The 13,200-nt window shown below is 48.6% G+C and overlaps 1 protein-coding gene across 1 annotated transcript in view; it reads left to right on the top strand.

Moving 5' to 3' along the window:
- The first annotated feature begins 873 nt into the window (after positions 1-873).
- Positions 874-13,200, top strand: part of CCDC188 (coiled-coil domain containing 188) — a 19,355-nt gene continuing 7,028 nt past the window's right edge. The window contains exons 1-6 of the mRNA XM_069100793.1: positions 874-914; positions 4,178-4,349; positions 8,339-8,458; positions 8,674-8,772; positions 9,451-9,528; positions 12,725-12,784. Of these exons, the coding sequence (XP_068956894.1) occupies positions 874-914; positions 4,178-4,349; positions 8,339-8,458; positions 8,674-8,772; positions 9,451-9,528; positions 12,725-12,784 (570 nt within the window). The remainder of the gene's footprint in view (positions 915-4,177; positions 4,350-8,338; positions 8,459-8,673; positions 8,773-9,450; positions 9,529-12,724; positions 12,785-13,200) is intronic.

Genomic DNA, 13,200 nt, shown 5'->3' with positions numbered 1-13,200 from the left:
AAGCCCTTCATAACCCAGTTCCCTGCTCCCTTCCCTGTCTTCTTACTCCTCACTACCCACAGGTCCTCTTCACACCAGTGACTGAGACCTCCTGGCTGCTCCATTTCCCACCTCTCGGCCTTTGCTATGGCTGTACCCCCATGCCTAGAACACTCTCCCGACTCAGCACTGCCTGTCTTCCTTCTGCTTTCCATAGGAAGCCTTCCCCAATCCCTTGATTCTAGAACCTTCCCTCTGTCGATTGCCCCTAACTTGTGTGCGTGTTTATTATTTGTACAGGCGTATACTTGCATGCACGCTGTTGTCTGCTCGTCTCTCCCACTGGGCTCTACGGTAATGAGGAATATCTTCTGCCTTTCTCACATATCCCTGGTGCTCAGCAGTGACTGGTACATAGTAGGTGCTTAATGAATGCTTGCTGGCTTTAGGATCTCAGAAGATGCTCTCACCTTGAAGATTGCAGACAGGTTTTGGATGGTTTGATGGTGGAATTGTGGGCAGCAGGCAAGGCTGGGGAAGAGACACTGAGAGAAGCCTCCCCTGTTCAGCACTCTGGACCTATTGTGACTCCCCCTGCCCTGTCTTCCCAAGCCCCGCCCCTGTCTCCAGAGCCCATTAGGACAGGTTCTAGCTCTGGCCATGCAGCCACAGTGAGGGCTGGATGCCATTGTCTGTATAGGAGGGAGGACTGGGGTCAGACTTCAAGGCCAGGGTGTGAAAGGGAGTAGGGAGGATCCTTGACACCCTGGAAACTGGGAAAGCAAAACTGAAAGTGAGCTGTCTCTGGGCTGAGAACCCTGTGCTCAGAGGGTCCTGCCCACGCCCCTCTCCCAAACGGCAGCTCACATCTGTCTCTCCCCTTCAGGACACGTGATGGATGAACCTGATTCCTGGACGAACCCACATGGGGAATTGTAAGTAGCCTAGGCCTGGGCAGGTGGGAGGCAGGTGCTCAGAGGGGCCTGGAACCTAGACCATGGCTGGGTGGGAGGGGTGACCCTCAGCTCACTCAGTATCCTGTAAGATCAGGAAACTACAGGATTTGGGGCTAGAAGAGACCAGCTCCTGCCCAATCCCAATGAGGGTTAACTTAGAGGAGGTTCAGGAAAAAGTCATGGGTCTGGAGTCACAAAGGCCTGTAGCCTGAGCTAGTGTCCTCATCCACAGGGTGTTGCACTAGAGATGTCTTTTAGGTGACCTCAGTTTCCCCTCCTTGGAAAACAGGGGCAGGGGTTGAGCTCTATGGGCCATTCCAAATCAGATGTTCTGTTTACAAAGAACTCTAGCACCAGTTCAAAGACCTTTCCTTGTCTCAGGAACATTAAGTGAAGACGTTTGGGGCTGCTTTCGGCCATCAGAAGTGTGGGGATCTGGGCAGAGACCCAGAGACCAGGCAGGGGATTTGCGGACAAGGCAGGCAGAAGACAGTGTCTCTGTCCAACATCTCCCATCTCAAGTCTGTGGGGAAGGGCAGGAGGGAGTATTAACAACAACAACAAAAACTACCACAACTGTGAGTCTTGCTACAGAGACAAGAAAGGGAGAGACAGAGACGAAAGCTGTGACAAAGACACAGAGAAACGGAGGAAGAGAATAGATTTGAGAGACCAGAAGACTGAGACAAAAACAGAAGACAGCAAGACAGAGAGAAGGAGGGAGAAGTTAGCACAGAGATAGAGACGAAAACAGCAGAGATAAGGGAAGAGAAAAAGCCAGACACAGAGGCAACAAGGGAGAAAGGGAGGGAGAGAGAGAGCAGATGTGAGGGATAAAGATAGGGCACCAGCAAGAGACAAAGAGGAAAAGAAGAGATGGGACAGGCAGAGGAAGAAGGTACAGCAATGTGAGGGGAGGGGGCTAGTCCTGGTTGGTGAGGATGGAGGCAGATCTTCTATGGGGCTACACTCCTGGGAATTCCAATCCTGATCTCTCAGCCTGTAGTGAGGGTCTGTCTGTCTGTCTCTCTCTCTCTGTTTCTGTCTGTCTCTCTCTGTGTCTCTGTCTCTCTGTCTCTCTGTCTCTCTCTCCAGAAGAGCCTATTCCAGGCTACCCCCTCCATCCCACCCTGCAGAGGCCAGTTCTCTGAGCACTCCAGCCTGGAACACTCAGTCTTGGTCCTTAGGACATGTATGAGGGGGTGCCTTGAAGGAATTCAAAGGCAAATCCCTTCTCCCAAGTTATATGGGGGGGGGGGGGTGTCTGGAAAACTGATAACCTCTCGTACTTCCTGCCCAACCCCCTGCTCTTTACCATTCCTCAGTCCCATACCCTGCCAAGTCCACAACCTCACATTGTGTACCTGAAGAGTCTCCCATTGTTTCTATGCCCTGGGCACACTCATGTGCATGCACACAACACACATACATACACACACTCTGTATACCCTCTCCCCTCCTTTCCACATCCAACCCCTTCTGCATAGCTATGGCAGCAAGCACCCCAAGCCTCCCCAGGGTTGCTGCCACCACAGGTTCTTGGATCTGCTTTGATAAAGGAAAGCAATTCAAAATGTGTTAACAAGCTTACTTTAATCAGTCAGATATGTATCATTTACCTAGTTTAGGGGAAAAAGATCAGCACCCCAAACTTCAGAATAGACAGACAGAATTATCAAGTCAGAGAAACAGATCAAGTAGACAGATTTCCAAACTGTCCAACCATTACATCCATACCAAACAACATCTGGGTTTCAAAGCTGGGGGGCTCTGGACAACGGCTTCCCAGAGTTTCATCAAATCACAGAATACTTCTCAAAGTGAGCCCCAAAACAAAGCCTCACATCAGGGTTTATATAGCCTTCTCCTGGCTCAGAGAATGTAACAACCTTTTGGACCCTCTGGCCAATCAAAAAGTATCTACTGAAAAACAAGCCTCCCACCCCAGGCTCCAGGTGCACTTTAGCCTAGGGGCAGGGAAGATCTTTAAAATTTACATTCCCATTACATTCGGCCCCAAGATCTTTCATGCCCATAGCATAGTCAATTTACTTTTGAACTAGCACTAAACATCTCTTAGGTCACATTTTCAAGACACAGAACTAAAGTTACCAAAGTGGCCACTGGGCCTTAAACAAACACAAAGTACATAGCATTATCACTTCAATTCAAAACAAGAGTCCAAATAAAGTTCTCTTGGGGGGAGGGGGTATCCTTCCCCTCACACAGCTCCAGCCCCTGCTTCCAAGTACAGAGATGGGGCTGGGCAACAAAACCAACAAGGTGGGGTCCTTGGGGGTCCAAGGCACTTCATCCCACCCACCATAGTCACAAGTCCATCCTCCCCCAGGATCCCAAACTGTGAGATGCAGCAAGGAAACACATTCAGTGCCCTGCTTTGCTGCTCAGTTCTTATCTTTTCCTGTGGCTGAATTCCGAACTCCTGGGTCCCTTCTCCTCCTGCAGGTGGCAGCCGCTCCTGGCTTCTGCCCAGGTCCCGATGCAGGCAGCTCACCATTCCTGCTCTCAGCTCAGTGAAGTCTGCATGCAGGCCATTCTTCTCTCCTGCTCCACAGCTCCATAGAGTCACAGCTACCACAACTGGGAAACAAACAATTATCCCAGCCCCCATACTTTCCTTTTACTCTGCAGATCCTGTTCGTGATGCCATTTTGTGGCAGCAAGCAGCCCAAGCCTCCCCAGGGTCGCTGCCACCACAGGTTCTTGGATCTGCTTTGATAAAGGAAAGCAACTCAAAATGGGTTAACAAGCTTACTTTAATCAGTCAGATATGTATCATTTACCTAGTTTAGGGGAAAAAGGTCAGCACCCCAAACTTCAGAATAGACAGACAGAATCATCAAGTCAGAGAAACAGATCAAGTAGACAGATTTCCAAACTGTCCAACCATTACATCCATACCAAAAAACATCTGGGTTTCAAAGCCGGGCGGGGGGGCCCTCTGGACAACGGCTTCCCAAAGTTTCATCAAATCACAGAATACTTCTCAGAGTGAGCCCCAAAACAAAGCCTCACATCAGGGCTTATATAGCCTTCTCCTGGCTCAGAGAATGTAACAACCTTCTGGACCCACTGGCCAATCAAAAAGTATCTACTGAAAAACAAGCCTCCTACCCCAGGCTCCAGGTGCACTTTAGCCTAGGGGCAGGGAAGATCTTCCAAATTTGCATTCCCATTACACTGGGCACCCACTAGCCTGTGGCCGTGTCTTCCTCCAACAGCAGACAGAGATTCCAGGGGTACCCAGTGCCACCTCCACCACCCCACTCAACACCTATGCAGCCACACACAGTCTTGAGCCAACCCCGGTTTCTGCGATGTTCAGTGGTGAACCTGAGCCCCTGTAAGGAGAGGAACACCATCCTGGAGCTGGAGCAGGCCAACCAAAGACAGGTAGGGGCCCCCTGATCCCAAAGCACCCCTGACCTGCCCCTGTGCTAAGCAGTGCTGGGTAATGGAGAGTAGAGTCAGAAAGAACTCAGTTAAACTTCCCCAGGGCAAGTCCCCTAACCACTCTGTGCCTCGGTTTCCCCATATGAAAAATGAGAGAATTGCACTTAAGATTCCTTACATCTCTGAAGCTTTTCATTTAAGAACCTATTGGGACCCTGGGATGTGAGAAAAGGGAAATACAAAAAAGTCTGCTCTGGCCCAGAAGACAAAAATATACCAATCAATCAACAAGCCTTTATTAAACACCTACTGTGTGCCAGGCCTTATGCTAAATGATGAAGATACAAAGTCAAAAATGAAGCAATTCCTGTCCTCAAGAGCTTCTTTTCAGGGGAGGGGAGCACCATGGAGATAGGCAGGTAGATACTGAATATACTGTATGTACCAGGTAACCTGGGGCAGGGGCAGGGCACTACCAGCTTTGGGATAAGGAAAGGAAGGTTTCATGGAAAAGGTGGTACTTTAGTTGAGTCTTGAAGGAAAGTAAGACTGAGGGTGAGGAGAAGGGAGGGCATTCCAGGCATGGGATATAGCCTGGGCAAAGGCACAGAGATTGGAAAATGAATATCTCATATGAAGAACAGCAAGACCAGTTTGGCTAGGCTTCAGAGCACTTAGAGGGAAGTGATGTATAGTAAGGTTAGGAAAACAGACTGAGTCCAGGTTATGAAGACCTTTCGATTCCAAACAGAGGAATTTCTTATATTAAAGCCCCAAGGCTTGAATTGAAACTACTGGCATTTATTGAGTAAGAGGGAGAGACAGTCAGTTCTTCAGTTAAGGAAGCTACTTTGGCAACCAGGGAGAGGAAGGGGCTGGGATCTGAGTCCATTGAAGAAAGGTCTAAAGAAGGCAGTTACCAAGTCAGTGAGGGAGAGGAAGGAGGCAGATACAATCTATGTTGTGAAGGTAGAAAGAGTGAGATTGGCTGGTGTGGGAAAGTGAGCATGGAGGCTGCAGCCTGGGTTAGTGGGAGGATGGTGGCATGGGGCCAGGGTCTCCCAGGGCATCCAGATGGCTCTGGAGGAGACAGTGAGGCTGGTGACCTTGCACAGCCCTCCCTCACTCAAATCCAAGTCAGCAGCAGGCATGTGACCATCTCCCTGATGCTGAGGTCCTCTTCAAGAACAAAGGACAAACGGTCATCATCACACATCTACGACACTTCCAAGCTTTCAGGTTATCTCCCTTGATCCTCGAAATAACCTGTGAGGTAGGTCCTGTTCTTCTTACCCCTATTTCACAGGTGAGAAAACTGAGGCTAAGAGATTACCTAAATAGGGGGAAAGCTCATGGTTCTGGGAGTCATCTGCTCTGAGACATCTATTAAGCCTCTGGGAACTACTGATATCGACAAATGGAACAGTGTTGAGAGGAAGAAGAGGACCCAGAACAAAGCCTCGGGCAGCACGTCTAGTTAGGAAATACTACATGGGAGTATGAAAGCAAAGTAGACTGAGGGACAGGAAGGAGGGACCAGGAGGGACCAAGAAAGGTGAAAGGATCCAGGAGAAGAGGGTGGCCAGCTGTCTCCATGGCCTCAGAGGGCCCAAGGATGAGGGTTTTTCAAAGGCAATTAGATATGCCGATGAAGAGGTCCTTGGCAACGTCAGAGAGGCTGCTAGGTGGTAAAGTGGGTAGAGCCCTAAATCTGGAGGCAGACGAACCTGAGTTCAAATCCAACTGCAGACACTCTCTAGCTGTGTGTGGCCCCAAGGAAGGAAGGAGAGATAAAGGATGATAAGCAGCAGTCATGGTGGGGTCTGTGAAGGGTTTTAAGGATAAGAAAAATGTGGGTGAATTTGTAGGCGGCGAGAAAGGAGCCAATAGAGGAGGGAGGTATTGAAGGTTAGAGAGGGAAGTGGGAGATAGTAGTGGAGAGATGTTCTGAGAAGACCATCTTCCCTCCATGTTCATCTGCCCCCTTAATAGCCCTGCTCTGGGGAGTCCCAGTCCCACTCTGAGGTGGGGGCTTATTCCAAGACAGAGATGGGATCCAGGGCTCCCACAGAGAAGTCTGACCTTGGTGAAGAGAAGGGCCACTTCTCCATCAGAGAGCAGAGTTAAGGAGAAAGAAGGAAGGATGCTGAGGCATCTCCCTATTTCCACAAATCAAAAGACCAGAGCTCCAATTCTGCTGCTGAGCAGCTGTGTGGTCTTGGGCTAGTCTCTTCACTCCTCTGGGACTCAGAGCCAGAGGAGTTTAGTGCAGATTCTCAACTCTTACTACCTGCTTGACTTTGGGGATGGCCTTTTCCTTTCTCAGGGCTTCAGTTTCCCAATCTGTAAAATGAGAGACTAGGTGACCTCTGAGGTCCCTTCCAGCTCTGGAGATATGGGTGACCTCAGAAATGCCTGATGGTGTTGTTTAAGAAATCACACACATACACACACACACACACACACACACACATACACATACACACACACAATGAAGAGAAAGCCTTTAGGCTCTAGTCTCTGGGTCTGACTGAACCTTTCTTGACTGTAAGAGTTCAAAGCTTCCTCAGATCTAGAGAAGCTGCTGGAGCCCATGCCATGCCCCCCCCTTATTTCACAGAGCAGGATAAGTCACTTGTTCACAGTCACACAGCACTGAGTTGTAGAGATAGGGTTTGAACCCTGGGTCATCCCTGCAGGGCCCCTGAGCATGGCCCCACCTATGTCCTAATAAGAGCTCATTTCTCCAGGGCCACGAGGTAGGTTTTTGTTTTCTCTTGTCTTTATTGCTGCACAATTGCTTGGTGGAGTGGGATGGCAGATATCATGTCTCCATCTTAGATGAAACTGAGGCACAAGAAAGCTAAAAGACACTCATGGGAGATGGTCATGTTGCCAGGTGGGCAGAGCCAGGATCTGAACCCATTTCTCCCAACCCCTAGACCAGGATTCCTCCCCCGGCCTGTGATGGCTCCGTGGTGTGTGGAGTTCTCCGTGGAGCTCTGGGTATGGGGTCAAAGGACCTGGGATCCAGGCCCTTCCCTGCTATGTACTGGTGTGTGTCTTTGGTCATATTACTGAAGTTTTTACCTCAGTTTACCCATCTGTAAATGTAAACTTTCAAGTAGAGATTTGTTTCATTCTTAGCATTTATATCCCCAGCACCTACTAGTATATACCAGGTGATTAATAAATACTTGTTGATTGATTAATTGGCATACATGCCCTATTCTCAGACCCCTCCCAGCCCTAACATCCCTGTTCTAGGGCCCCTCCCAGCCCTGCCATCCCCTGTCCTCAGGTCCCTCCCAGCTCTGATTCTTCATTCTAACAGCCTTTGCAGCTCTAAATCCTGTTATTCATAACATTGGCAGATGAAGAGTGGCAGACTGCAGAGCTATTGCCTTTGAGTTCTGATCCCTTCCCGGTTTTCCCAGGCTTGGGCATTCATGGGACTTACTTCCCTCACAGATAGACATCCCACTTCATATGCATGATAGCCTCCTTCTCCTTTCCCCTCCCCTTAATAACAGCTCCGGAGAGTCTGACCTCTCCCCCAAAGGCAGGGCTCACTGACACACTGAAGGGCTGCTGGTAAGGGAACAAGGAAAGGATAGGACTGAGGCTACTGAAGGGACCTGAGCTCAGAGCCCAGAGCCAGACTTTGGTCAGATCTTAGAGCTGGACCTTCTGGTTTTGTCCTAACCATGGCCACACAGAGAAATGAAAGAGGAAGAAAGGATAGAAACAGCTCCTGGTTGATGGCAGGGCCCAGTCTCAGTGTTCCCATCAGAAAAATGGGCCCATTGGGTCTCTTCCAATTTCATGGGCTTTAGAGATGAAAGGGACCTGGGATCATCTAGTCCAACTCATCCATTTTGCCACTGAGGCCCAGACACGTTACAGGACTTGCTTCTAAGATCTTGTGGGTAGTGAGAAATAGAAGCAGGAAGTTGACCTGGATCCTGTTACTCAACCTCTCATTATAGAAGGATATGAACCAGGACCTGAGGGGACAGCTTGAAGACATCATGGAGCCAAGGGAGATGAGGCAGGACTTTATCTGCATGTGCCCCAACCATCAGTGCCAGTTACAAATTCAGGCCTGGGTGAGGGCCTGGGATGCCAACAGCCTGTGCAGGGGTGGGGGTGGGGGCCAGTAGGACTCTTAAGCCAGAGGGGGAGCTGGGCAGTGGAAAGAACCTGGGCAAGGGGGTAGAGGTTAGGGGAGGAGGGACCAGGGATCAGAATGGGGGGGGGCTCCCCCTCCCCTGGCCCAGCTGTGATAGATAAACTTTGTTGGGGGCTCCCTGGAATGTCCCAGGAGAAGAAATGTCCCCAGATGATGGATGACCCAAGGACAGTTCAGGTGCTAAAGCAAAAAATACACCCTCATGAGGACCCCTTCGCAGAAAAGTCCCAAGTAAAACAAAGAGGAGCCATTTGTCCCACTCAAGGCTGGCCTATGCTGCTGGTCCCCATTGGCCTCCAACCCCAGGAGAGGCTCTGACCAGAGGGAAAATTCACAGGAATGGAAAGTGCCCTAGGTTTCAGGTCAAGGACCTCTGGGTATAAGTCTTGGCTCTGACAATACCAGGGTGAGGTTGGACAAGGCTCTGACCTCATTTTCCTCAGAGTTGGACCACATGAGCTGGAGGGCATCCCCCAGCTCACAGTCCTATATTCCTATATCTCCAGAGAGATGCCTGGGGGGAGGTAGTACCTGAAAACTCTAGGTATGGGATCCTCTGGGGAGAAGGAGAGAAAAGGTCCTTGTAGGCTCTCTGTGCCCCATTCCAGGCAAGCACTGCCTACTGCCAGATGTTTCCCCACTCCTCCTGATTCTCCTCTATTACCTCTACCACCTCACCCACATCTGCCTGCAAGGAAGGCCATAGAGCTTAGGATGGGGTTGGCAGAGGGCAGGGGATAAAGAAGAGACCAGATTTAAGCCCAGTGATATGGGGGGTGGTCTCCCCTCCTTGAAATTCCTGTCCCCCCCCAATGGCACTATCTTCCTTGGTACTGCCCCCACCTGAGGGCAGTCCACAGCCCATGTGGCTGAGCTGCCTTCCTAAGGCTCCCCTTTCCTGGCCCCCAGAAAGAACTGCAAAAGATGAGACTGTCCTTTGAGAGAAAGAAGACCTCCATCACAGAGGTAACATACCAACCTCCTCAGGTGGGTGGGATTCCTTCCCCAGCCTCCTGATCAAACTGACCCCAGCTGAGCCCCACCCCCACCCCCTAGACCTTGGAATAGTCCACATGTTCCCTGTGGGAGGAAAGCAACAGCTAGACTTGGGCCAGGGGACAACTACAGCCTGAATCCTCACTGCTCCTGGAGCTGCCCTGCCCCTGAGTTCCTCTGAAATACTAGTAACAATAATAACCACAGAAGGAACAAGTGCTGCTCCCATTTTAAAGTGCTTTCAAGGTTTGCCAAGCTCTGTGCATGTGAAAAGTGCTCAAGCAGCCCCACACAGTCCGGGGTCAGGAGATCTGAGGTTCAGTCCCAGATGTGTGCCGTGGAATAGACCTGTGTGAGTCTACACAAGCCCTTCCCCTTCTCAGACCTCTGTTTCCCCACCTAGAAAAGTGAAGCGAGATGACAAGACCTCTTGATAATGCCCTTTAACATGATCCAGAGAAGATCCCTATATGATTCTTATCCCCATTTTACAGATGAGGGATCTAGGGCTCAGAGTCCTCTGTGATTTGCTCATAGTAACATCTGGCAACATCACATCGTATAACTCAATTTAAGATTCAGTTCCTAAAGCCTAAAATGTTCTCCTAGATTCTGCTTCTCTGTCTCTAAGGGTTTCAGTTTCTGCATAATTCTAAGAATCTGACACTCTATTTTTAAAGAGTGGAACTTTGGAAAAGTCAGATGCTTTTTCTAAAGTACTTTGTCTCTAAAAGTCTAAGATAGTATGTCTCAAATTCTGAGATCTTTTTCTTAGAATTTATAATACTTTGTTTCTAAAGTTCTAAGAAACATTGTTCTATAAGATTCAAATGTTAACATAACTCAGGAACACAGTGCCCACCAGTATGTGCTTATACTAAGATACTTTGTTACAAAAATTCCAAGATTTAATTTCTAGGATTATTAGATTTCATTGCCACCATTCTAAGATACTGTTTCTAGGGATATTAGATATTTTGTCTCTAAATTTGTAAGCTTAATCACAAGATTCTAATAGTACATTTCTAGGGATTGGAAACAGTTTTTATAATCTAGAACCATTTAAAAAATGCTTTGTCTCTCAGATTCTAAGATACTTTATTACAAAAATTCCAAGATTTAATTTCTAGGATTATTAGATTTTGTTGCCAAGATTCTAAGCTACTCTGTTTCTAGGGATATTGGATATTTTGTCTGTAAATTTGTAAGCTTGATCACAAGATTCTGAGTCTAATAGTGCATTTCTTTTTTTTTTTTAATTTTAAGCAATCGGGGTTAAGTAACTTGCTCAAGGTTACACGGCCAGTTATTTCTGGGTGTGGTGCTGAGCGCCTGAGCCCGGGATTCGATCTCCAGGTCGTCCCAACACTGGAGCCGGTGCTCTTACTTGCTGTGCTACCTGGCTGCCCCTAATAGTGCATTTCTAAGGACTGGAAACACTGTTTTTATAATCTAGAACCATTTTTAAAATGCTTTGTCTCTCAGATTCTAAGATACTTTATTTATAAAATTATAAGATACCTTGAAAGCAACTCATTGATGTGATCTGGTGAGACAACAGGATGAACCTCCAGGGGCTGGGCCTGGAGTCAAGATCCAAGTTCAAATTCTGCCTCAGACACTTACTAGTTGTGATTCTGAACAAGTTTCTTCACTTCTGTTTGCCTCTGTTTCCTCGTCTGTATAGTGGGGAAAATATGAACACCCTCTGGGCTTTGAATTAGGATCAAATTGTATCCATATATGTATAATATACATACATATGTGTGTGTGTGTGGAAAGCAAGCTTAATGTAGTGGGAAGAACAGAGGCTTGGTAGTCAGAAGGTCTTGGTTCAGACTCCATCATTGTCTTCTTGATCAAATCACTTGCCTTTGTTTCAGGCATCACTTGGGCCACATGACCTCTTAGCTCCTGTGAAGTTCTGAGATGCTTTGATGCTCTCTTGACTTCAGTTTCTTTCTCTGTAAAATGAAAAGAATGATCTTGCATTACTTCACATGGAGGAAGTATTTTGTCAGAGGGGCAGCTAGGTGGCACAGCGGATAGAGTGCCATGTCTGACATCAGGAAGACCAGAACTCGAATTTAGTCTCTGATACTTACTAGCTGGGTGACCTTGGGCAAGTCACTTAACCTCAGTTTCCTCATTTGTAAAATGGGTATGATAATAGCATTTGCCCCCCAGGACTGTTGCAAGGACCAAATGAGATAATAATTAAAAAGACTTAGCACAGTCTGGCACATGGCAAGTGCTGTATAAATGCTGGCTATTATTTATTGTTGTTCTAGAAAAGGAAGCAGCTGTTGGTGTGGACAAGTGTGGGGTTGCTGCACCACCTCATGGTCACACTGGGGAACTGCCCCTTCCCCAACTTCTTGGTGCCATCCCAGTCTCCAACCAAAGACTCACTTTTCCTCTTGCCTCAAAGTCTTAGAGAACCCTAGGATATCAGAGACTGGAAGGAGCCTTGGAGATCATCTTGTCCTTCTGTATATGAGGAAAGAGAAGGGCTGCATAGCTGGAGAAGGGCAAGGCCAGGATATGAGCCAAGTTTCTTCATTCTGAAGCCACTGGGTGGCGCCATAGTGCACTGAGCAGGGGACCTAGAGTCAGAAAGACTCATTTTCCCAAGTTCAAATCAGGCCTCAGACACTTTCTAGCTGTGTGACCCTGGACAAGTCACTTCACCCTGTTTGCCTCACTTTCCTCATCTGCAAAATGAGCTGGAGAAGGAAATGGCAAATCACTCCAATATCTCTGCCAAGAAAACCCCAGACAGGGTCATGAAGAGTCAGACATAACTGAAAAGTGACTGAACAATTCCTCATTCTGTGTTGAGCCCTTTTTCCATTCTACCAGAATGAGGAGATAGGAAATCACTGGTGTTAGTGACAGAGAAGACAACTCTTGATTCTAGAGCAGTGTGAGGTTGAGGAGGTACTTTCCTCACAACAGCTCTGTCAGGTAGGTGAGACTCCATTTTACAGATGAGGAGACTGAGGCTGAGAGAGATCTGTTTAGGGACTTGGGCCTCAGGCCCCACAGCTGTCAGATCTGAGCGTCATAGCCAGCCCTTCTGACTGCTGGAAGAGTGTCCTGGGGCGTGCTGTCTGCAGGCTCCCCAGTGCGGGGGCGGGGGGGGAGAAGGGGGGGCATGAGATGGTCTGTCTTCCTCCTTGCTCAGGTGTGGGATAGCATGAGCGAAGTTCACATGTCCTTGAATGACCAGGCTGAAGGATTTCTGGTAGGCTGACCTATCTCCTGGGTGGGAATTGAGCAGGGGGTGCTATTGGCCTCAGCTGGCCTTGGTGGAGTCCCTAGCCAAGCTATGGCAGGAGCAGAGGCAGAGAGGGCTACAGGAGACCCCAGCTTGGGACCTGCCTCTTAGAGCCAGGGATCAGGAGAAAGTATGCTTAAAACCAGAACATTCCAAGCTCATTTCCCCAGAGACTGAGCAGCTCAGAAAAGCATCACCCACATAGATACTCATAGCATCGAGGGCAGAGGGATGTGCTGAGGGACCAGATGACAGTGGCCTGAGGGGATGAAAGAGGAAGCTGAGTTGGGGGGATGGAGAGACAGCAGAAGGATGGGGGCAGTAGAATGGAGAAAGAGACAGAAGGGGGGGTGCATTGGAGGAGTGGGATAGGGACAAACAGA

The sequence above is a fragment of the Petaurus breviceps genome, unplaced genomic scaffold, assembly GCF_028583685.1.
Source record: "Petaurus breviceps papuanus isolate PSGF00001 unplaced genomic scaffold, PetGlider_PUasm1.0 428, whole genome shotgun sequence".
Taxonomy (NCBI): domain Eukaryota; kingdom Metazoa; phylum Chordata; class Mammalia; order Diprotodontia; family Petauridae; genus Petaurus; species Petaurus breviceps.
This window is presented reverse-complemented; position numbering and strand designations above follow the sequence as displayed.